Genomic DNA, 24,347 nt, shown 5'->3' with positions numbered 1-24,347 from the left:
AGGACAAGTAATTCCAAATTCTTAAAGACCAAAATCCCAACTGGTATTGAATGATACAAATGGACATCATTGCTTGCCTTATGAAGGTTCTCATTTATAAAGCTGCATGCTTGGCAGCGGTAGAACTTTCCAAGACAGTTTTGGTATCCTTTTTGCAGTGGGCAAGAAAAAAAAGATGTGGAAAAGTTATTAATTTTGTTTCATACTAATACTTAGTGGATCATACGACTTGAAAATGCAAGATCATTTGAACATAAAAGCTGACAAGGAATACCTAATTAGTAAATGTTTCCATTACAGAAATACCATGGAATACCTCCTAAACAATTGATATAAGCCTTTACAGGAAAATCATTCAAATAATTACTTCACCAATTCCTTTGTTTACTGTGTTGACTGAATAGATCAGTTTAAGTTGAGTGCTTCATCCCTGGATATATTATCACCCGAACTATAACATGTTGGCCATTACATGAAAGCATTTCAATGACCTTGCATTGCAGTTTTCTCTCTTGCAACCCAATTCGACGTGAATGCCGAATACAAGGTCAGAGAGACAGTATTTTTCCCTTTAACTGTTTGGGTTCAATCAACAATCTCAAAAGGGAGTAAGTAAAAGAACTCATACATATTAATAGGTTTATCTGAATAGTGGCACAATAGTTTTAAAAACAAAAGAAGGGTTCTGATTACTAAATGTATTCCAGATGACAAACATTCCTCCAAATGAGTCTGCTATCCGGTATGGTAACTTCTACAGAAACTGCTTTAATAGGTCATACCCAATATTTTGAACTGTTACAATTTTATTTATACAAATAGAGTGCCAATGAAGTCTACAGAAAATAAAAAATGTGCAAATCAAAGTTTTAACAGGATTCAACTCATATTACAATCAAATAAGGAAATTAAATTTCAAACGTGACAATGTTGCCCCAAACACATCAATTTTCCAGTAAAATGAAGTATATTGACAATATGATTAACATTTGATTGTTGTTTTTGCATTAAATAATTAATCCAAAGAAAACAAACTTCTGCGTAACTGTAAATCAGCTTCAAAACATCTTTTGGTAGAATAATTTTATAAAGTACTTTATGGTTCATGAAGTTTACAGTGATTGTAATTTATAAATTGTTGACATTCCATGTTTGTAATTTATAAATTCACAAATAAAAAAATAAAACTGTGTATACAAGTTTGAATTATAGCATCTTTAACATAAAGAAGTTCCCAAATATTTCCAATGCTTAGTAGAAAAAAATGTAATTGAGCCAAAGAAAAAGATATTTGCAGGGCTGACTTCATTCCAGATCAAAGAAATGGGGAAGGTCGGTAAGGAGTGGGCTCATATCTCCTTAAGCTAGATATAAAAGTACATTTGAGAAGCTTTGTAAATAAAAATTGGATTGGGGTAGGGATATTGTCAGGGAAAGAGGCTGCGTGATGAGACCTTTAAAGTGGAATTCCAGTGAAGAGAGTGAAGAATCCATTTAGTACCTAAAGGAACCTAGTTGTTTGAGTAGCAAAATATTACTGCTCAGGGATGTTGAATCATGACATCAGGCTAGACAGAGTTAAAATATTAGAATAAAGTAATAAGCGTTAGCGTTGTGAAATATAGTGAACTAATGTAGATCAACAGAACAGAGATTTGTTGTAGTACAGGATGCATACAGCTGGAATTCATAACAGCATGGAGAATGTAACTGGATTTGATTCTGGGTCTGCTTGGATATATTTTTGCTTCATTACTTATCTTTGCTCTTAAAAGTAAGTTTTCAGTACTGGCATGGGATTATGCTGGCATCTTCAGTCCTGCCTGTGGTGCACTTTCTGACACCTCAGAGTCTAATGGGAAAGTGTGAATGTCAAAATTTCCAGCTCCCAAAGTAGGGAAGATTCCCTAAGGAATTTGCACTGAACTAAAGTTCATCAGTTCCCATTCAAATGAAATAAAGAAATGAACTGGGGACCAAAACTTCCAATTACTTAAGTGAATTTTATCATTTTCATTGATATTTACTGTGCATGTGTTTAGTGTATACATTTTTTGGAAACCCATCCAAAATATTACTGACAGACTGAGACAACTCAGTTATCTCAATCAGTAACACCGAGGAGTTAATAGTTACACAAGTACCTCTCACAAAATAGTTTGCTGAGTGCAGCCCCCATGTTGCACAAAGCCACACTGAGATACTGGGAGCTGGATCTCCAATGAAAAACTGCTCCTAGAGCCATGCTGTAACAGTGTCAACTGGGGCAGCTGAACAGCAATTCTGGTGCAAGGAAATATCCACTCCATGGTAGATTCATGTCATGGATAATGAATAGCCATAGATATGGTAAGGCTTGCATGAACAGAAGAGACTATACAAGTTAACATTAATTTTCAGGTGCCGAATTGTGTTACAATACAATCAAGTTCATTTACAGAAGACTGTAACAATAATTTTGTACTCTTATCATATAAGGATATGACTGCTAGGGAAAAGTCAATTATTTTATTCAGTGAATGAACCATTAGATTTACAAAGCTAATCTCCTAGAATATTGGAGGTTGATAGTAAGGGTCTCAGAGGTTATGGGGGGAAAGGAGGAGAAGGAGGTTGAGGGGATAACAAATCAACTGGAAGCAGACTAATGAGCCAAATTGCCTAATTCTGCTCCTATATCTTAAGTACGCCTTATGCCCTAACTCAAACAGAAACTGCATTTGACTTCTTTTCAATGGAAATTTATGTCCTTTTGTACTGAATGCTAGAAACATTTTACTGAAAACATGCCTGACAAAAAGAATAAAATTGTTTGTTATATCATTTTTTGTGACAAGAAAATGGAATTCAATCAAGCTCCAAAAGTGAGAAGAATAGTGATCATTCAATTCACCGTCTAACAGCATCCAAACATTTTCTTTTTCTGAATTCTGGTCATAGTTCAGCAGACTAAAGCACTAAATAGCTGACCCACACAGACCATGCAACCATAATTTTAATTCTTGGTCTGTGCCAAGTGCATTAATTTTGGTCAGTATGCAATTGTGACTTGATACCTGTCCTTAGGATCACCATGTTAGAGGTTTGGGAGGGAACAAAATGATCGTGTTCCAATGCTTCAGTGATACTCAGCAAAGGATATGGTTAAACAGTCAGTGTGATGCCCTCTGTAGTTTGAAACCATCCTGTAGGATGACACAAAGAATCATTACTTGGTCAAGATGTCAGTGCCAGCAGGAGAGGGAGAAAAATATTGGTATATTGGACAAAGTAATTCAATATACTTTTGTAATTTGTTTGTTTTTAGTAGTAGCAACTAATTTTGTGCAGAACACCAATTTTAACACTATTCATCTTTTACTTCCCTACTCTATACAATTTATATTATAAAATACTGAAAGTTTATTATGTAGAAACAATTACAGCATATTTGCTAGAAACTTTGGAACTATTACCTATATATTTTTATTTTACATTAGTATCTTTATAAAATGTAGAAAAGGTCAACGTATTTTTAGATTTGCTCAGCTTAGTTTCTTCTATACAAATGTATCCAAAATAAAATTTAACTCTATTTTGATTTTTTTTTAAAAAAAGGTTAGTTTGGCTTTATAGTTTGTGGTAAATTTTTAAAGAATGGGTTATTTTGTAGACTTCACCACATTCACTGTCTTAGTATTAACTTTTGTGGGTGTTGAATTACTTGGTTTTGAACATCCAGCTTTCCTCCCTGCAGAGTTCAGTGGTAAATTGGGATTATAATCTACATTTAGATTGACAGGATGTGCATTATTGTTGTTCTGATTAGTGTTTATAGGTTCTACTGGTGAACGAAAATGTCCAACATATTTGTTCAATGGCTCATTGACTTCTAAACTAGTTGGAGACATTGGCAATGTTTTTTCATTTTCTGTATCCTTCCTATTATCTGACTCACCAACTGTTTGCTCAATTTCCACAACAGGCTCCTCAAAGGTGACTCTCAGCTTTAAGTTCTGAGAAGTTCTGCTTTTTGAAGCTGGTGATTTAAGAGCGCTTTTAGGACTATTTGTCACTTTTTGTATGGTACCAATGTCACCATTATCAGTACAAAGCAGACAGTCTGGAAATTTATCATTGCTTTCAGCAACAGGAGAATGAAGTTGGTCCTCTGATGCAGCAGAAGCTTTAGGGACAAAAGGGAACATTCTGCCTATTGCTGAAGTGTGTTTTTTAATCATGAACTGTACTTTTGCAGTGCATTCCTCTTTTTGAACAAGGGGTCGTGGGCGTGGCTTGTTATCTCTTTTAATGTGAGAATTCTTCTGATCTTCACTGATATGGGTATCAGTGTCTGACTCACTAGAGGATCTCTGAGAATATCTGAGTCTGGTCAGTTTATGTTCCCTTTTGTCTCTCAAGGCTTTTCTTGCAGAACCTGTCACAACACTTGCCTCCTGCCCATCTTGAAATTCCAAAGAAAGTTTTTCTTGTGTGCACACATTTCCACAAATCTCTTCTCCCAAAAGTTGACGGATAATTTTGTCTGCTTCTTCACCTTTTTGTTTTAGCATTGCTATCGTGGTAGTCTTTGGTTTTGAATCAGGGTTGGAAACAGTCGCATTCCCTTTTGCACTTAGAGCAGTCACCTTTTGATCACCCGACAGATTATTTTTCTTCTTACTGTTTTCAGATGGTATAGATGAACTAGTTGTATGAGAAAATACAGAAAAAAGATATAGAAGAATAAATTAAAATGTTCTTTAGTACTGTACCAGACATTAATAAAATTCTATTTCTTAACCACTCTGATGAGCAAAAAGAAAAGGCAGACACAGGAATGCATTTTTTAAAAAAATGTGTTACATCATTGGCAAATAAAACTGGTTGGCTTGTCAGACCATACTTCTCACAATACTGTTAACTTGAGAGTGTTTTCCCAAACTTTTTTCCATCAGTTTCCTTTTGGTGAATATTTTAAGTGTTAGGGTCGACTGTTTCATGCAGTGACGAGAAGTACAAATCAAACTAAATTACATTAATGCAGTTCCTGCTTAAAATCATTCATGCTAAATTAATGACATGCACTGTATGGTACAGAGCATTCAAATCAGTTGCACCACAGCCTGATAGAGGGTTGAAGACTCAACAAGTTCCATCACGAACCGAACCCTCCTCACCACTGAGGAAAATGATAAATTTCATGTCATATCAGTCAATGATAATAGACCTGATTCTGGTGCAGATTTCAGAAAAGACACTGGTCCAGATTGCTCCAGCTTACACCTTGCAACAACAGATACCCAGTTCTTTTCATGATGATTTATTTTTCATTTTACGGTATAACTTAATGTTGGTAGTGCTTGGCTATTAGATTTTCTGGACTCTTGTGTTATTCTATTAATACACTAACACACTTTTTATTTACTTTTAAGATATTGAACAGTACAGTAAATATTCTAGTGAAGCTGGTAAATCTAAATGAACTGGAGAAGAAGGTGAATTTAAAGAGATTGCAGGAACCAGGGTCCGAATGAGAGGGTAAACAGTACAGGAGCTGGGCCCGGTGACCAAGAGGGCTCATGAGAACCATGACTCCAATGAGTGAACCACAAAAATAAACCACTTAGCCAGATGCCACACTTTCAGAATTTCTGAATAGTTGTTGGATTGCAAATAGAAGTTTTCTCATAGTTAACTACATAAAATTAATTCTTTTTTTTTGTTAACATCTATACAAGGAAGTCCAAGTCTTATTAATGTGCCAGACTAAGTAATTTAAGAATCAGAGCATTCTGTGTTAAAAGGCACCAAGTGACTTTTATCAGCTATCGGAGACTCAAGACACTTCTGTTGCTGGAAATTTGGAGCCACACACAAAAGGCTGAGTAATTCAGCAAGTAAGGCAGCATCTGTGGAGGGGAGTTGACAATCAATGCTTCAGGTGTGAGTCTTCATTCTGGACTGGAAAGACACACAGAAGCTGGGAGGTGATAGGTGGAAGTGGCAAAGGGCCAGAAACGATTGAATCTGATACGAGAAGCCATTGGACTAATGGAAGGTGGCAAGGAGGGAAAACAGTGAACACATGTGGGAGTGAAGGGTAGAGTGATGGGGAAGGAAGTGATTATCAGAAGTTAGATAAATTGATGTTCATGCCATCAGGTTATAAACTAATCATGGTGGAATATCAGCTGCTTTTCCTCTGTGTCTGGCAGTACAGGAACCATGAGCCGACAATTCAGTGTGAAAATGGGAAGATGAATTAAAATAGCTGGCCTCCAGGAGATCTTGGCTAGTGTGATGGATGAAATAAATGTGCTGTTGGCCAGAAAGAATGACAATCTTCAAATCAGTGAATGCAAATGAATCAAGAACAGTAGAAGCAGTCTTTGTTCTTGCCATGTGCTTGGGGGATGGAGGCTGCCATTTTGTGAAGACACTCGATTCTCCATTTTGTGAGCTTGACATGTTGGACTTGATTAGTGTTTTAAAGAAGATACAAAGACTTCAGGTAATTTGCTGGACTGGAGGTCATTTCCAAATAAGGAGTTGTTTGTGAGGTGTTCTTTGGTTGGCTATAACATGCAGACTTGTGAATGCCTGAGGTGATTCGAGCTCATTGCTGACTGGGAACAAAGAGCCATGAGTCAGCAACTGTCCCTTGATGGGGAGAGGCCAATAGATGGATGCTACTTTGGACCAGAGCCAATGACCAGGTGATCTGCTTTGGACCAGAGCCAGACACATGACCTGCAGCCAATGACATGGGAATGCGACATCTGAATTGATAAGCAATGGATATAAAAGTGGATGCTTTGTGTGTGCCGGTGGCGGTAACTTCGAAGAATAACCATCGCAGATACAAGCGAGAAGAACCCTGCGTGAAGCACGTGGAGAGTGAGTCGGGACCACAAGGAACAAGGAGTGCCTGGCCAGCATAAATTCCTCCGCCCGGGTAATACCTTTGCTATTCTTTGACTATCCAGGAGAGTCAGGAGTACTTAGCAGGTGTACACACAAGGTATTTAGTGTATAAATTCACATATTAGTTAGTTTGAACAATAAAGATAATTGTCAATAAATACAGATCTCTCTGTGCCTCAGAATCGTTGGAAGAGGTAGAAGCGGTATCTCTCTCTCTCTCTCTTTTTCCAACAGTGCTTGATGAAACAGGTCTTACCAATGTAGAGGCCACACTAGCAGCATCAGATGTAATAAATGACACCAATGGATTCACATGTGGAAGGACTCCGACTGGCTCAGAATGGTGGGGAGGGAGGTGGTGTAAGGGGTAGGTGTAACACTTGGTAGCATTGTAGAGCTACATGCGGGGGGCAGGGGTTGGTCAGAGGGGAAGGATGAATGGAAAAGGAAGTCCATGGAAAGTAGAGAGGGGAAGATGTCTCTCTGCCACTGGAGATTAATGGATGAAGGGGCTTGAGGAGTAATAAGCAAGGAACAGGACAATTCTAAGCCTCTTAGGTTGGGGGAGTAAGTGTGAGTGGTTATGGGGACAGAGCTCCATCAAGATGGAGCAGTGGTGAGGGGAAAATATTTTTTGAAAAACGATGTCACAGTTCTGGAGCGAAGGAGTATAAAACCTCATCATGAGAACAGATGTGGCAGAGATAGAGAACTGAGGAAAGGGAATTGCATCCTTGCAAGCAACAGGGTGGGAGGAGATTATGACAAGATCACTGTGGGAGTCAGTGGGTTTGTAGAAGATGTCTGTGAATAATCTGTCTCCCAGAATAGAGCCTGATCAAGAAGAGGGTAGAGGTGTCAGAGGTGGACCAAATTAATCTGATGATGGGGTGGAAGTTTTATGCTATCAGATTGATATTTCCCATCAATATCCTGAATTCTAGTTCTCAGTTAAAGATTGAAATTGCTTATAATCCATTTTAGAAAATTTTATTATAGTGGCATGAAACTGAGAATAAGACCATAAGCTGTACGAGAAAAACTAGGCCATTTGCCATCTTGCCTACTCCACCATTCCATCATGGCTGATCCAATTTTTCTCTCAGCCCTATTCTCCTGCCGTCTCCCCATATCCCGTCATGCCTTCACCAATCAATAATCTATCAACCTCTGCCTTAAATATACATAAAGACTTGGCCTCCACAGCCGCCTGTGGCAATGAATTCCACAGTTTCACCACTCTCTGCCTAAAGAAATTCCTCATCTCCGTTCTAAAAGGACATTCTCCATTCTGAGGCTGGTGTCTTCTGGTCTTAGACTCTCCCACCACATAGGAAGCATCCTTTCCACATCCACTCTATCAAGGCGTTTCACCATTCCATAGGTTTCAATGAGGTTACCCCTTGTTCTTTGAATTCTGGTAAATACAGGCCCAGAGCCATCAAACGATCTTCAAGTGACAAACCATTTGATCCTGGAATCATTTTCGTGAACCTCCATTGAAACATTTCCAGTTTCAGCACATCCTACTGCTCACAATACTCTAAGTGAGGCCCCACCAGTGCCATACGGAGCCTCAACATTACATACTAGCACTTATATTCTAGTCCTCTTGAAATGTATGCTAACATACCATTTGACTTTCTTACCACAGACTCAACCTGCAAAATTAACTTTTAGGGAATACTGCACAAGGACTCCCAAGTCCCTTTGCACCTTTGTTTTTTGTATTTACTCTCTATTTAGAAAATAGTCAACCTTTTCATCTTTTTCTCCCAAAGTGCATGAATTACCAACACTGTATTCCATCTGCCATTTCTTTGCCCATTTTCCTAATCTGTCTAAGTTCTTCTGTAGCCTACTTCATTAAAGCCACCTGTCCCTCCACCCGGCTTCATATTGTTTGAAAACTTTGTAACAAAGTTATCCATGCCATCATCCCATACCACTGACATATAATGGAAAAACAAATGGTTCCAACACAGAACCTTGTGAAACACAACTAGTCACAGGCAGCTAACCAGAAAAAGTTCCTTTTATTCCATTCTTTGCCTCCTGCCAATCAGCCATTGCTTTATCTATGCTAGAATCTATCCTGTAATACCATGGGCTCATAGCCTGTCAAGAGGTCTCATGTGTGGCACCTTGTCAAAGGCCTTCAGAAAATCCAAATACACACATCAACCAATGCCTCTTTGTCTATCCTGCTTATTTCTTCAAGGAATTCCAACAGATTTGTCAGGCAAGATTTTCCCTTGAGGAAACCGTTGACTACGCCTTATTTTATCATGCATCTCCAAATACCCTGAGACCTCATCCTTAATAGTCGACTCCAAAATCTTCCCAACCACTGAGGTCAGACTAACTGGCCTATAGTTTCCTTTCTTCTGCCTCTGTCCCTTCTTGGAGTGACATCTACAATTTTCCAGTCTTTTGGAACCATTCCAGAATCTAGTGATTCTTGAAAGATCATTATTAATGCCTCCACAATCTCTTTACCTGCCTCTTTCAGAACTCTGGGGTGTACATCATCTGGTCCAAGTGACTTATCTACCTTCAGACCTTTCAGTTTCCTAAGAACCTTCTCTCTAGTACTGGTAACCGTAAACATTTCACGATCCCTGACACCTGGAACTTCCACCATTTTGCTAGTGTCTTCTACTGTGAAGACTGATGCCAAATACATATTAAATTAGTCTGCCATTTCCTCGTCACCAATTACTTTCCAGAAATCCACTCTTGCCTCTCTTTTACACTCTATGTATCGGAAGAAACTTTTTTGTATCCCCTTTAATATCATTGGCTAGCTTACTTTCGGTATTCCATCTTTATCATCTGTTGGTTTTTAAAAGCTTCCCAATCCTCTAACTTTCCATTAATTTTTGTTCTATTATATGCTCCCTCTTTGGCTTTTATGTTGGCTTTGACTTCTCTTGTTAGCCACAGTTGTGTCAACTTGCCTTTAGACTTCTTCCTCTTTGAGATGTATATATCCTGTGCCTTCCAAATTGCTTCCCGAAATTCCATTGATTGCTGCTCTGCTGTCATCCCTTCCAAACAATTGTGGCCAGTTCCTCTCTCATGCCTTTGTAATTCTCTTCACTCCATTGTACTAGTGATATATCTCACTTTAGCTTCTCCTTCTCAAGTTTCAGGGTGAATTTGATAAAAATTATGATCACTTTCTCCTTTGAATTCTTTTACCTTAAGCTCTCTAATCAATTCTGGATCATGACACAACACCCAATCCAGAATAGCAGATCAATAGTGGACTCAGCCATGAGCTGCTCTAAAAAGCTATCTTGTAGGCTCTCTAGAAACTCCCCATCTCTGAATCCAGCACCAACCTGATTTTACCAACCTGAGTACATATTGAAAACTTTGCCCTCTTGGCACGCTTTTCTATCTCCCATTGTAATTTGTAGACCACATCCTTACTACTCTTTGGAGGTCTGTATATAACTCCAATCAGGGTATTTTTACTCTTGCAGTTCCTTAGCTCATCCGCAATGAATCAACACCTTCCGACCCTATGTCGCCTCTTTCTAATGATCTGATTTCATTTTTTTTACTACAGATAGACAGACATACTTTACTGATCCCGTGGGAAATTTGGTTTCGTTACAGCCGCACCAACCAAGAATAGTGAAGAAATACAGCAATATAAAACCATAAATAATTTTTATATTGCTGTATTTCTTACTAACAGAGCAATGCCATCCCCTCTGCCTTTCTGCCCGACCTTTCGATACAACGTGCATCCTTGGGCATTAAGCTCTCAGCTATGATCTTCTTTCAGCCATGATTCAGTAAAGCCTACAACATCATACCTGCCAATCTGCAACTGTGCTACAAGTTCTTCTACCTTATTCTGTATACTGTGTGCATTTAAATCTAACGCCATCAGTCCTTTATTCACGCTTTTCCATTTTGTCCACCTTTTACTCATCCTGTTGACTGCAAGTTTGCCCTATCAACAGCCTCTCCTTGCTACACATTGCTGCTGTTTGTAAACCAGCTACCACATCTTCAGCACTTTCCTTTCCTATGATACTTCTTGCATTGAAGTACACACAGCTTAGGACACTAGTTGCAACATGCTCAACCTTTTGATTCCTAAGTTTATCTGAGGTGTAAAGGGGGTTTTTTTTTCTCTTTGTTACTGTTGGGAAAGGGTTTCCTTTTGTTAACTAGCGGGAATGCTAATTTACTGATAACAAGAATGGTATTCCTTTGTAAACCAAATGGGGATTAATGTTCTTTCTTCTGAGTCTGTAAACTTTTGTTGACGGGCTTTTGGGCAGATCAGTGCGAGGGGGTCGAGAGAGAGGACGCAATGCTCTAAGCTGGGCGAGGATCGTACCCCAAAGGGGGATCTGAGGCTGGGAGATTCTCCGGGGGGGGGGGGATGAAGCTAGATGTGCTTGGTTGACCACTCGGAGGGTCCTGAGCTGTTTGGAGAGTCGAGGAGTTCGGAGGGTCCTGAGCTGCGAGTCGAGGAGTTCGGAGGGGATCGAATGGTGGCCAGAAGACTTCAGAAATTGAGCTCCAACGGCTGTGCACGAAGTGGTTTGGACTTTGATAAGTTTGGCGCCTTTTCTTTAATTTTCTCTTCATATATACTGTATCGTTATTAATCACTTAGTTATAGTAACCTTTATAAATTGTACTCATTTAATCGCATATGGTGTACTGTCTGTTTTTGGGCGAGGCGGGGACATCACACAGCATCCACACCAGCTGATTACCCAGTTTGGCGGGGCTGAAGGTTGCTCCCTCTAGACGAGAACGAGCTGAGCGAGCCTGAGGCGACACAGGGGGTTACAGAGGTCTTACCAACATCTGTCCTCCCCTTGCTCCGCAACTCTAGTTTAAACCCCACCACGTCTGCAGCATTAACAAGCCTTCCAGCTAGGATATTAGTCCTCCTCCAGTACAAGTGAAAACCATCCTTCTGTACAGGTCCCATCCTCCCTACGATAGAGCCCAATGATCTAGAAATCTTATGTCCTCCCTCCTACATCCTTAGCCACGTATTAAACTGTTTTGTCTTCCTTGTTCTGGCCTCACTCACATGTGGCACAAGTAGCAAACATATTATCACAACCCTGGAGGTTCTGCCTTTCAACTTAGCATCTAACTCTCTGAACTCCCTTCGCAAAACCTCGTCACTCGTCCTACCCATGTCATTGGTACCTACATGGACCATGACATCTGGCTGTTCACCGTCCCATTTAAGAATGCTGAGGACACAAGCTGAGATATCCTAGACCCTGACATCCTTGAGACAACATACCATCTGGGAATCTCAATCTCAGCCACAGAACCTCCTGTCTATTCTTCTAACAAATCAGCACATGTCTCTTCTCCCTCACTCCCTTCTGAGTCACAGAGCAAGAACAATGCAAAAGATACAGGATTAGGGGGCAAAATTTAGAAATGTATAGAACCAGAGGATGGTAAAAGCATTCCTTTTAGCTAGATATTGAAAAACCTGAGTCGAAAGATGGCCACTTGTTTATTTAACAATTAGTTTTTCTTCAGTCTCCTTGGATATATTACAAATACACATGACATCTCTGTGGCTAAAAATGATTAATTTTCATGTAGCAAGTTTATGTTTGGAAAGATTTGGCCCTCGATCTATGGAGTTGAAATGTGCCATGAAACTTTAAAATACACAAGAACTTTGACCTGCTGTACCTCACAATGGCAGTGACCATTTTTATTTGATCTGTAAATTACACAATAATTTTTCCTTCATCTCTATCTCAAGGATTAGGTTAGATCAAACAAACATAACATACCCTCAAACTACCACAGATGTTATAGCTCATTCATCCTTAGCAGTGGCAGCACTGTTCCCCCCAAACAGAACAAAGCTGGCGTCCTCCTGGTCCTATCCTCCATCCAAACAGCTGCAGCATTCATATTCTGCGCAAGCTCCATGACCTTTCAGGAGATTCCACCATTTGCCTCTTTAACTGTGACCACCCCTCCCCCACCAACCCCATGTTCTTCACCTTCGGAAATTCTGAAGAGACTATTCCATAAGACCATAAGGCAGAGCAGTCGAATTAGGCCATTCGGCCCATCGAGACAGCTCTGCTATTCCATCGTGACTTATTTATTATCCCTCTCAAACCCATTCTTCTGTCTTCTCTTCATAACCTTTGACACCATGATTAATCAAGAACCTATCAACCTCTGCCTTAAGTATACTCACAGGGCCTACACAGTCCTTTGTGGCAATGAATTCCACAGATTCACTACCCTCTGGCTAAAGAAATTTTTCCTCATCTCTGTTCTAAATAGATGTCCCTCTATTCTGAGGCTGTGCCCTCTGGTCCTAGACTCTCCCACTATAAGAAACATCCTCTCCACCCACTCGATTTAGATCTTTCAATATTTGATAGGTTTCAATAAGATCCCCATCCTTCTTCTAATCCCAGTGAGTACAAGCCCAGTGCCATCAAACAGTCTTCATATGTTAACCTTTTCATAGCAGGGATCATTCTCGTGAACCTTCTCTGGGCCCTCTCCAATGTCAGCACATCTTTTCTTAGATAAGGGACCCAAAACTGCCCACAATACTGTAAGTATGGTCTGACCAATGTCTTATTAAGCCTCAGCATTATATCCTTGCTCTTATATTCTATTCCTCACAAAATGAATGCTAACATTGCATTTGCCTTCCTTACCACCTACAAGTTAATCTTTAGGAAACCCTGCACAAAAACTCCCAAGTCCTCTTACACATCGGAGTTTTGAATTTTTTCCTCATTTCGAAAATAGTCCATGTCGTTATTGCTTCTACAAAAGTGCATGACCTTGTACTTCTCTATAGTGTATACAATCTGCTACTTCTTTGCCTATTCTCCCAATCTAAGTCTTTCTGCAGAAACCTATTTCCTCAACAGTACCTGCTCCTCTATCTTTCTTTGTATCATCCACAAACTTGGCCACCAAGCCATCAATTCCTTCATCCAAGTCATCAACACGTTACATGAAAAGAAGCTGGCTCCTGCGGCACACCACTAGTCACTGACAACTACCCAGAAAAGGCTGCTTTCATTCCGACTCTTTGCTTCTTGTCAGTCAACCAATCATCTATGCATGCTAGTATCTTTCCTGTAATACTGTGGGCTCTTATTTTGTTAATCAGCTTCATGTGTGGCACCTTATCAAAGGGGTTCTGAAAATCTAAATAAACAACATTCACTCAATCTCCTACGTCTATCCTATCTGTTATTGCCTCAACAAATTCTAATTGATTTCTCAGACAAGATAAGGAAACTATACTGACTTGGGCTTATTTTGTCATGTGCCTCCAAGTACCCCACAACTTCATCCTTAATAGTAGACTCCAACATCTTTCCTACCACCGAAGCTATGCAAAATGGCCTACAATTTCCTTGCTTCTGCCTCCCTCCCTTTTAAGAAGTGACATGATATTTACAATTTTCCAGTCCCCCAGAACCATTCTAGAATCCAGTGATTCTTGAAAGATCATTATTAATGCCTCCACAATCTCTTATGCTACCTCTTTCAGTACCCAGGGAGGTAGTCCATCTGATTCAGGTGACTTATCTAACTTTGGACTTTTCAGCTTCCCAAGCATCTTTTCCCAAGTAATAACAACACTTACTTTTGCCCCTTGACACTAGCATTTCTGGCATTCTGCCAGTATCTTCCACAGTAAAGACTTAAAAGTTTGTCCACCATTTCTTTGCCCTCATTACTACATCTCCAGTGTCAAATATCCAACGGTCTGATATCCACTCTTGTCTCTCTTTTACTCTTTATACATCTGAAAAAAACTTTTAAATTATTGGCTAGCTTATCTTCATCACCCTACCAAATTTGTTTAAACCCCCCCCCCTACAGCTCCAGCAAACCTGTCAACAAGGATAGTGGTTCTTCTCTCAGGTTCAGGCAAAGCCCACCCCTTTGCAGACATACCTCCCCCAGAAGGGATCCGAACGATCCTGAAATCTGAAACCCTACCCCTGCACCAATTCTTCAGCCAGGCATTCATCTGCTAAGTCATCCTATTCTCATCTTCACTGACACATCAAATAGGCAGCAATTTAGAGATCACTACCCTGGAGATCCTACTTTTCAGATTTCGACCCAACTCCCCATATTCTGTCTTCAGAACCTCCTCCCCTTTCCTATCTATGTCATTGGTAGCAATATGTACCATGACTTCCAGTTGACTACCCTCCCTTTTAGAATGCTCTGGACCATTCAGGACATCGTTGGCCCTGGCACCGGGTGGAGTAACACATGATCTAAAATTCTCCTTCACATCCACAGAATCTCCTGTCTGCTCCTCTATCACTACTTCACTCCTCTTCTCCCCTCTTCCCTACTCAGCCATACAGACAGACTCAGTGCCAGGGATCAGGTCACTGTGACTTCCCCATGGTAGGTCGATCCCCCCCCCCCCCCCACCACACACACAACAGTATCCAAAGAGTATACATTATTGAAGGGAAGAGGTAACTCTGTACTGGGTTGCCCAATTCCCTTCCTTCTCCTGACAGTCACCCAGGTACCTGCCTCATGCAACTTCGGGGTAACTTGCTACCTGTAGCTCCTATCTATCACCTCCTCATTCTCCCATATGAGCTGAAGGTCATCCAACTGTAACTCATGTTCCTTAACATGGTCCCTTCAATTCCCTGGTCTGCTCTTCCATCTACATCAATTAGCCCTCCTTTCTCCCCCACCCCCACTAACACACTTCCCCATGTAACCATAGGAGATGGAACCTCCTCATTTTGCACCATTCCAGGTACCTCAACATTACTTTTGGGTGAGGCAATAACTTGCTTGTAGTTTCGTGTACTCCATTTAGTATTCACAACGTAAGTACTCTGGATTAAATTATCATAGAAATTTTCATAGAACTAAGTAAACAGAAAACTACATGTGGCTAATTTTTTATTATTAAATACTGAGTGTTTGTTATAGCATTTAAAGACAGCGTAAGTTGCAGAAGCTAACGTATCTTCATTTTTTTTCTAACAAAAAGATAATCTCTATGGAGAGGCATTTTAGGCACCTGGGAGGTTGAAGTTCTGATGTTTCCTTTGCCTGGTCTTGAAGGAAATAGTGCAGCTGGTTTTGCAAACTGACCCGCTCCACTGTTTGCCTGTACAAAGAGACGTCAATACACAAATTAAATAATTAAATTATAACAAATGCAAACACAAGTGAGAATCCAGGAAATGCTGCAAAATGCTCGAATCTTACAATATAAAATGTAAGGATTTTTATGTTTGGTATTAATGAGTAAACTTGCAGTGAGAAACAAAATATCCTGCAATGAAAGAATTATAATTCATTTGGTATGCATTTCAAACAATTACAATATTCAGTATCAAGAGAAATTATAATGATCTTCCACAGTGATGAACTACTGCCCTTTCAGGACGACCAGCTTGACAATAAAACAGGACAATATTTGTAGTAATATTTAAAAGTTCCAGATGATTTTTGCCCTTTTAAATATTGATTTGTCAAAAATGCATTTATGGATTTTACTAGCATATTCTACTTTAGTTAAAAGAAAATTTTAAAATAAAGGCTGCTAGGACTACTATGCAACTGATTTTATTTTTAGGCACTTACCACTGACTAACAAATCTGTTTTAAATTCACGATTATGAATCTCTATTACTGCATTAGTTTGTTGCAGATCAATTACTGACCAAAATTTAAGAAATATTTCAGAAAGACACAACTTCAAATTTATTTTCTGCGGCAAGTTGTTTCAGAGAAATTTAGGAAGAGGTAAATTGCAAGTCTATAATTAGTCACATTTGAATTTAAATAAGTTAAGCTCAGTCACCATTTCAGCAATGTCAAACAACACACACAGAATACTAGTGGACCACAGCAGGCCAGGCAGCATCTATAAGGAGAAGCACTGTCGACGTTTTTGGGCCGAGCCCCTTCGTCAGGACTAACTGAAAGGAAAGATACTAAGGGATTTGAAAGTAGTGGGGAGAGGGGGAAATTTAAATGATAGGAGAAGACCGGAGGGGGTGGGCAATGTTTTGTTTTTATTTTTAGTTTCGGTGGCATTGGCCCCATAGTAAATTAGAACTTCGGCTTCAAAGACATTCTAAACAGAAAATAAAATATTGGTGAAATAGAAATCTGAAATAAAAACAAAAAATAACAGAAATACACAAGAATCAAAGCAGACATCTTGTATTTTCAATCATAATCCAAAATTTTAATCTTAAGAAAGAGTATTTAATCTATTTCTGTACTCATTTTTTGTAGTACCATGACTTACTCTTTTAGTTGCTTTGTTAACTTCACCACTTGTGACGCTAGAGACATGCAGGTCTCAACAACTACCAGGTAACGTGAGCAAGTAGTGTGCCCGTGACGTTCTGCACTCTGTGAAGGCTTCTCTCCATCTTGATTCTGTATAGTCACATTTGCTCCATATTCAACTAAAGTCTTAAAAAGCAAAATTAAGGATTAAATCCAGAACAAACAAAATTATTATAACACCAAATATTCTGGACTGACAGCACAAAAGTACAGAAAGGAATCAAAACATTAACTAAAATCTTCAAAAAATTTAAAGTGTTGTCAACATTGATCTCAAATTGAGATAGTTACACACTCAGTAGCCACTTTATTAGTTACTTCCTGTACCTAAAGTGGCCACTGAGTGTATCCTTATGGTCCTCTGCTGCTCCATCCACTTCAAAGCTCGACACGTGCATTCAGAGATGCTCTTCTGTCTACCACTATTATAACTATTGATTATTTGAGTTACCATTGCTTCCTGTAAGCTTGAACTAGTCTGGCCATTCTCCTCTGACCTCTCTCATTAACAAGGCATTTTTGCTCACAGAACTATCACTCACTGGATGAATTTTGTTTTTCCCGCACTACTCGCTGTAAACCCTAAGGAGTGTTGTGCGTGAAAATTCCTTGAGATCAGCAAATTCTGAGATACTCAAACCACCCCGTCTGGCACCAACAATCATTCCACGGTCAAAGCCACTGACATCACATTTCTTCCTCTTTCTGTTATTTGGTTTAAACAACAGAGGAACCTCTTGACCATATCTGCAGGCTTTTATGCAGAGTTGCTGCCACATGATTGGCTGATTAGGTATTTGCAATAACGAGCAGGTATAAAATGGCCATTGAGTTAGATAGACATGTCCCTATAGCCGTTGTGTCCTCATTTATGTATCTGGTGATAACAAGATACTTAGGCCAAAAGTTACAATATCAATCAGATGAATGTCATAAAACCTTGGTTTACTGTTTGGTAGCCACCTCCATACCTGATCCAAGATATGCCATTGTCAATGAAAAAGCAATTCAGCTGATACCATCCCCAAACTGCATCTGCTCAAACCAAACTAACCAAGTTAAAACCAGGAATCGAATTTTTGCAACCAATGTCAAGTACAGCATAGAGAAACAGAACATAACATTGTAGAGCAGCACAGTAAAAGGTGCTTTGGTTTACCATGTCTAGGCTGAAGAATTGCAAAGTAATTTCCCACACTCTAACATAAAAACTGACTGCATGCTTCCCTGTGCAATACAGTAATGAAAAGGGAGTATACATAATGGGTTTATCAACAGGAATATAAAGTTGATAGGAACTGAAAATCTTTCCCAAATATCAGAATGGCAGGAAGGCAAGTTTGTCTCATTTGTATTTTATGGTACCATTAATTTACCAAATTTACCAAGGCACTTTCAGGGCAGCATAATCAAAACTTTACTGAGCGAAAGATGTCATTCCAGCAGGTGAGTGACCAAATCCTTTGGTTCAAGAAAAAGTAAAGAACTAGGAAAAGTTAACATTCAGGCCTAAGAGCAGAAGGAAGGGTGCACAAGAGAGAAAAGGAATTTCTGGGGAGATTAGAGTTTTGTAGGAACCAAGCCAAAGCTGGTCATGTATCAGGACAAGAACTTTAAAATCAAATTAGTAGTTGGCTGCAAACCAATGTATGTTATGTATTCAAAACTAAAGGTGAACAAAATGATGCAATTTGGGAAATGGGTGAATAGTACAAAATGTTTATCTTGTGGAACAGTCAACTCAGTGCCTGCTTGAACCTGATTATGAAGTTTTACTTCAGAGATCAAATGCCACAAGGCATTGTTCTAAAAGCCCCAAAATCTATCTCTTAGGCACTTACATCAGGCTCTAAGATTGTGGTCGCCAACCAGTCAATTGTGATCGACCGGTCGATCTTTGAGACTTTCCCAGTAGATCCCGAAACAGAAAATTAAAACAAATACACAAATACATTATGCCTGATAAATCTTTTGATGCAAAAGCAAACTTTAGCCCTACAGTGCATATGAGAGTCATATGCAGTAAATTCTACTTTGGAAAAGGACCGCTCGACAACTTCATGTCCAAAGGAACAACTTTATCTGGGATGGCAAAACCAGTATTTAACATAGGGGTTTTCCTTGAACCGTGGTGCAAGGTGGAGGGGCTATACACACATGCACACCAGGCAGAAAAGAACGGAAGTAAAACCCCTCAACCCCGGAAACAACTTCTCTTTACAAACAGCTTTCCATAGCGGGAATATTGCTATATTACGATTATCCTAATTGGTATTAACTTATCTTTATAATGCTCACATTACAACACTTCTCCCCCTTTAAATTCTAACATTCCCCAAATGTAAAAGAACTGGGAAACAAAAAGCAGTGATGTCTTTAGCTTGCATACCTCTGGAACTTATACTAGTGCCTCAGTAACAACTTACCAATACAAAACACCTGAAAAATGTGGCAGATTCAACACTCAGTCTAACAAAGGAAACTGTCCATTCAAATATTCGGTCTGTCAGGAGGTTTGCGAGGGTGCTGTGCTGCAACGATTTGTTGACTTGCTGCTTGAGATAAAGAAATGAGGAGCACAAGTAACTGTCAGATGATGCGTGGCTACTGGATTTAGAGTTTCTGACAGACCTAACGGCTAAATTAAACACACTTAATAACAAGCTCATGGGAAAAGACTGACACCTGCCCCACATGATAAGCGCAGTAAATGCGTTTAAGGCCAAGCTCAGTGTTTGGATTTCAAATTTAAAGAACATGAGGCTGACACACTTTCTCAATTTGGAGAAAATGTTACAAGCCATCAAAGAAAAAAAATGCTTTTCACCCTGATTACCTAGACAAACTGGCAATAGAGTTCGATCGGCGTTTTGGGGAGTTCAACGTCATTAAAGATATTGCTGCATTTATTTCAAACCCATCTCTGCTGATTGATATAGAACAGATAGCAGTCAAATTCCAGCAAGTATTTGGTGTGCCAAGTGATATTGAAATGGAAATAATTGATTTGCAAAACGATATCAAGCTTAAAGCAAAATCAAGGGATGGTGACTTTTGGGGGCTTGTCAGCAGGGAGAAGTTTCCTCAACCCACCACATGTGCACTAAAAGTCAGTGCCTACTTCGGATCAACTTATCTGTGTGAAATTGCATTTTCACAGATGAAAATGATTAACTCTAAGTACAGGAGCTGTCTTACTGACAGACACCTTACAGACGATCTCAGACTGGCTGTTATGCACCGAACTAGCAGGAAGTATTCAGCCCCAGTCATCACACTGAGTACAACAGTGAATTTTTATTAATTTAATTTTTGTGTTGAAATAAAATTAAATAATGAAACTTAGAATTAAAGGTGTGGTAATGTGAGCTTTATAAAAATAAGTAATACTAATTAGGATAATGCTAATATAGCAATACTCTTGCTACGGAAAGCTGTTTGTAAAGAGAGGTTGTTTCCTGGGTTGCGGGGTTTTACTTTCGTTCTTTCTGCCCGGTGAGCATGTGTGTATTGCACCATCAGTGAAAATCTCTGTATGTTAAATACTGGTTTTGCCGTCCCAGATAAAGTTGCTCCTTTGGGCATGAAGTTGTCGAGTGGTCCATTTTCAAAGTAGAAGTTACTACAAAAGGTATGAAGTATTGTAATATTCTTAAAGAAAGACAGCTATGGCCTGTTTGATATGCTAGTTACAGTGTTTCTTGGTTGAATTAATTTGAAAGTTTGACAAAAGCATTTTATGTAATTTGAATATAATTAGCCCAAATACAAACGTTTGTAAAAGATCTCAAGCTGGAAGTACAGTCTCAGCTGTTTTTTCTCTAAACGATTCAGTAGGTTGATCTTGTCTTTCACTAAGGCCGAGGCAGGGGACCTTGGGCATAAAAAGGTTGGCAACCACTACTCTAAGAGAATATTTCCATGTTTAATCCAGTATAACTTAATCCAAATGTGAAAAAAATGTATTCTAATTCAATATGACCTTATTGTAAAACCACATGTATCCTACTCAAACTCAGGCAAAACTGTATTTATAATTCAGTGAATCCTACCTGAAGGCAACTCAGATGACCGTGCTGTGTTGCAACATGAGCTGCCGTGTTTCCATACTGATCAACCTCATCCAAAGATATTCCTTGTTCTTGCATATATTGTAGAAGCCACAGAAGAACCTTTTCCTAGGAAAATCATTCCAATTTTAAAAATGACATTAAGCAAAATACCACATCAAGTCCTTAAATATTTACAAATGTTTCCAGTAAATTGTACACTTCCATTAATTATACTCAATGACTAGACTTCAATTCAGTTTAGAGTACTAACATTATCTAAATTTAACTTGTACTGACAAGCAGAAAAATTTGAGCTAAGAATAGAAGAATTCAGTAACAACTTAGGGAAAAGTTTGCTTTTTATTAAAATACTATGATATGTCCAATTAGCATAAAATCCTAATAAAACTAAACACAATTAAATTTAGCTTTCATTCATTACTTTTTAGAATTACATTTTTTAGTTTGTTAAAGACTGGGAAAAATCCTTTCAAATAGCTAAGTTCACTTACATAAACAGTGGAAATGGGGTAAACCTTTAGGCAGATGGAAATTTACAAAACATGGTGTTCAAGAAAATGGCTTTATAGAACATAAAAGTATCTGTAATAGAAGTATCTATAAGCTCCATTAAGGGAAGATCAAAAGCTATGCACAATTATCTCAATTTTCTCAAATACCATCTATAAATTTGCTGATGATACCACCATTGTTGGTAGAATCTCAAATGGAGACGAGAGGGCGTACAGGAGCAAGATATAGCAACTAGTGGAGTGGTGTTTCAGCAGCAACCTTGCACTTGACGTCAGTAAGACCAAAGAGCTGATTGTGAACTTCAGAAAGGATAACACGAAGGAACGCATACCAATCTTCATAAAGGGATCTGAAGTGGAGAGAGTGAGCAGTTTCAAGTTCCTGGGTGTCAAGATCTCTGAGGACCTTACCTGGTCCCAACATATCGATGCAGTTATAAAGAAAGCACTACAGTGACTATAATTCATTAGGAATTTAAATAGATTTGGTATATCAACAAATACACTCCAAAACTGCTACTGAGGAACCGTGGAGAGCATCCCGACAGGCTGCATCACTGTCTGGTTTGGCGGGGGGGGCTACTGCACAGGACCGAAAGAGCTGCAGCGGGTTGTAAATTTAGTCAGCTCCATCTTGCCTACAAAGTACCCAGGACATCTCCAAGGATCAGCATCTCAGAAAGGCAGCATCCATTATTAAGGACCTCCAGCACCCAGGGCATGCCCTTTTCTCGCTGTTGCCATTAGGTAGGAGGTACAGAAGCGTGAAGGCACACACTCAGCAATTCCTAAATAGATATTGAACCTGTGAACACTACCTCATTTTTTAATATATGTTATTTCTGTTTTTGCACAATTTTTACTCTATTCAATATATGTATACTGTAATTTATGTACTTATTTGTTATTTTATTCTTTTTTTCTTTATTATATATTGCATTGAACTGCTGATGCTAATTTAACAAACTTCATGACACATGCTGGTGATAACAAACCTGATTCTGATTCGGACTTCCTGTCTACCACAGAGGTATTGTTAAGAGCTGTGCTCTCACAATCGCAAGACCAAACATCTTACAGTATTCTTTACATCCACTCTGACAACTACTGTAGAATTTCTCCAAATAGATCCAAGAAACACTTGTGATTTAGTCACACTACTCTGTTACTCAACTCTGCCATGGACTATCTCAAGCCCAGCTGCAAAAGGAGGAGGGTTGGGCATAGGGTTAACAACCCCATCCTGCATAAACCCAATGCTACAGATTCTCCAAAAATCTTATTCCTGGGAGAGGAAGGAGAAGAAGGGCTATACCTGGGATAACTTGAAAGACTGGCCCAGAACAGAGGATGCTGGCAAGCTGCTGTTGGTGGCCTATGCCTCAGTAGGGATTATGGGCGTAAATAAGTAAGCAAGTTATGTTACTCTAATACGTAATGACATAGTTTCACTGCATTGAAATGCACTTCTCAGGAATATATGCTCTGCACTACAGAGTAATTGACCATGGCATCAATGGATGGACCATCACTCTGCAGTCATTTGTCAGTAGCTCAAATGTAGATATGGTAGTAAACTGTCTCAGAATGAATGAAGACAGGTCCCTGATCAATAACTTGGATGATTTAGATTGTACACTAGCAGGATAAAAAGAATGAAATATCATCCAGTTCCTCCTCAGAATTTTATTGGTATGGACTATATGCATGAAGCCCTTTTTTACCGGGAGTCTCTAGAGATGTAGCTTGCTAGGCTCTCGCTGACAGCCACCGGACTCCGCGGAGAGAAAACCACCTTTCTCAAACTCCGTATGTCTAGGGTATGACTTGGGTCCCACCAAAACCAGGAAGTTGGGATGCCTCGACCACCCGAACCCCAACCTCTGTGAGTACTGTGTAAATATTGCCCCCATGCAATTAGCTGTTGGCAAGAAATTACAATTATAAAGGAAGTATATTTACAAATGTCAGCTGTAGCAAACAGTTAGTTGGAAAAGAGAAAAAAAAATAAAAAGGACCCATTACAGTTAACCCAGTCCAAATGTGCACACAAGTTGGTCATCTTGAAGTTGTCTTTAACTCACGCATTGGACCCATGGTCTGTATGAAAGTACACACCACCTTCTGAATGTCGCTCAAAATCCACCTCGGACAAACGGGCTCTCCCATGGCAGTACTGGTCCTTCTCCTTGAAGCCATTCATCTGCAGTAAGCACTTTGTACAACAGGGACGACATCCTCAGCCAGCTTTCTTACTGTCTTCTCCCAGTGCTGCCAAGACGACCTTGACCCACACCAGTGTCCATCACAAAAATCTCTCTGCCCAACATTCTCTAGAACCTTCTCCCAATTTCACCATCCTGATAGGGATGCTGCATCAGCCAAAGTTGAACAACGTAGCCCCTTATCTTTATTTCAAACCCAAACATGCTGAAAGCAGAGCAGATTGTACAGCAGTAAAAACCTTAACTGGGGTGTAACATGCTTAATGGTGGACATG

At 39.4% G+C, this 24,347-nt stretch overlaps 1 protein-coding gene across 4 annotated transcripts in view; it reads right to left on the bottom strand.

Annotated features, from left to right (window-relative positions):
• Positions 1 to 386: 386 nt before the first annotated feature.
• sncaip (synuclein, alpha interacting protein) overlaps positions 387 to 24,347 on the bottom strand; it is a 102,359-nt gene continuing 78,398 nt past the window's right edge. For all 4 annotated transcript variants that reach the window (XM_059969651.1, XM_059969650.1, XM_059969652.1 and 1 more), the window contains exons 7-10: positions 21,315 to 21,440; positions 17,219 to 17,388; positions 15,977 to 16,066; positions 387 to 4,686 (exon numbers count right to left, since the gene is read on the bottom strand). In XM_059969651.1, the coding sequence (XP_059825634.1) occupies positions 3,642 to 4,686; positions 15,977 to 16,066; positions 17,219 to 17,388; positions 21,315 to 21,440 (1,431 nt within the window). In that variant the 3' untranslated portion in view covers positions 387 to 3,641. The remainder of the gene's footprint in view (positions 4,687 to 15,976; positions 16,067 to 17,218; positions 17,389 to 21,314; positions 21,441 to 24,347) is intronic.

The sequence above is a fragment of the Hypanus sabinus genome, chromosome 5, assembly GCF_030144855.1.
Source record: "Hypanus sabinus isolate sHypSab1 chromosome 5, sHypSab1.hap1, whole genome shotgun sequence".
Lineage (NCBI taxonomy): Eukaryota > Metazoa > Chordata > Chondrichthyes > Myliobatiformes > Dasyatidae > Hypanus > Hypanus sabinus.
The sequence above is the reverse complement of the archived record's forward strand: the minus strand, read 5'-3'. Positions and strand labels throughout refer to the sequence as shown.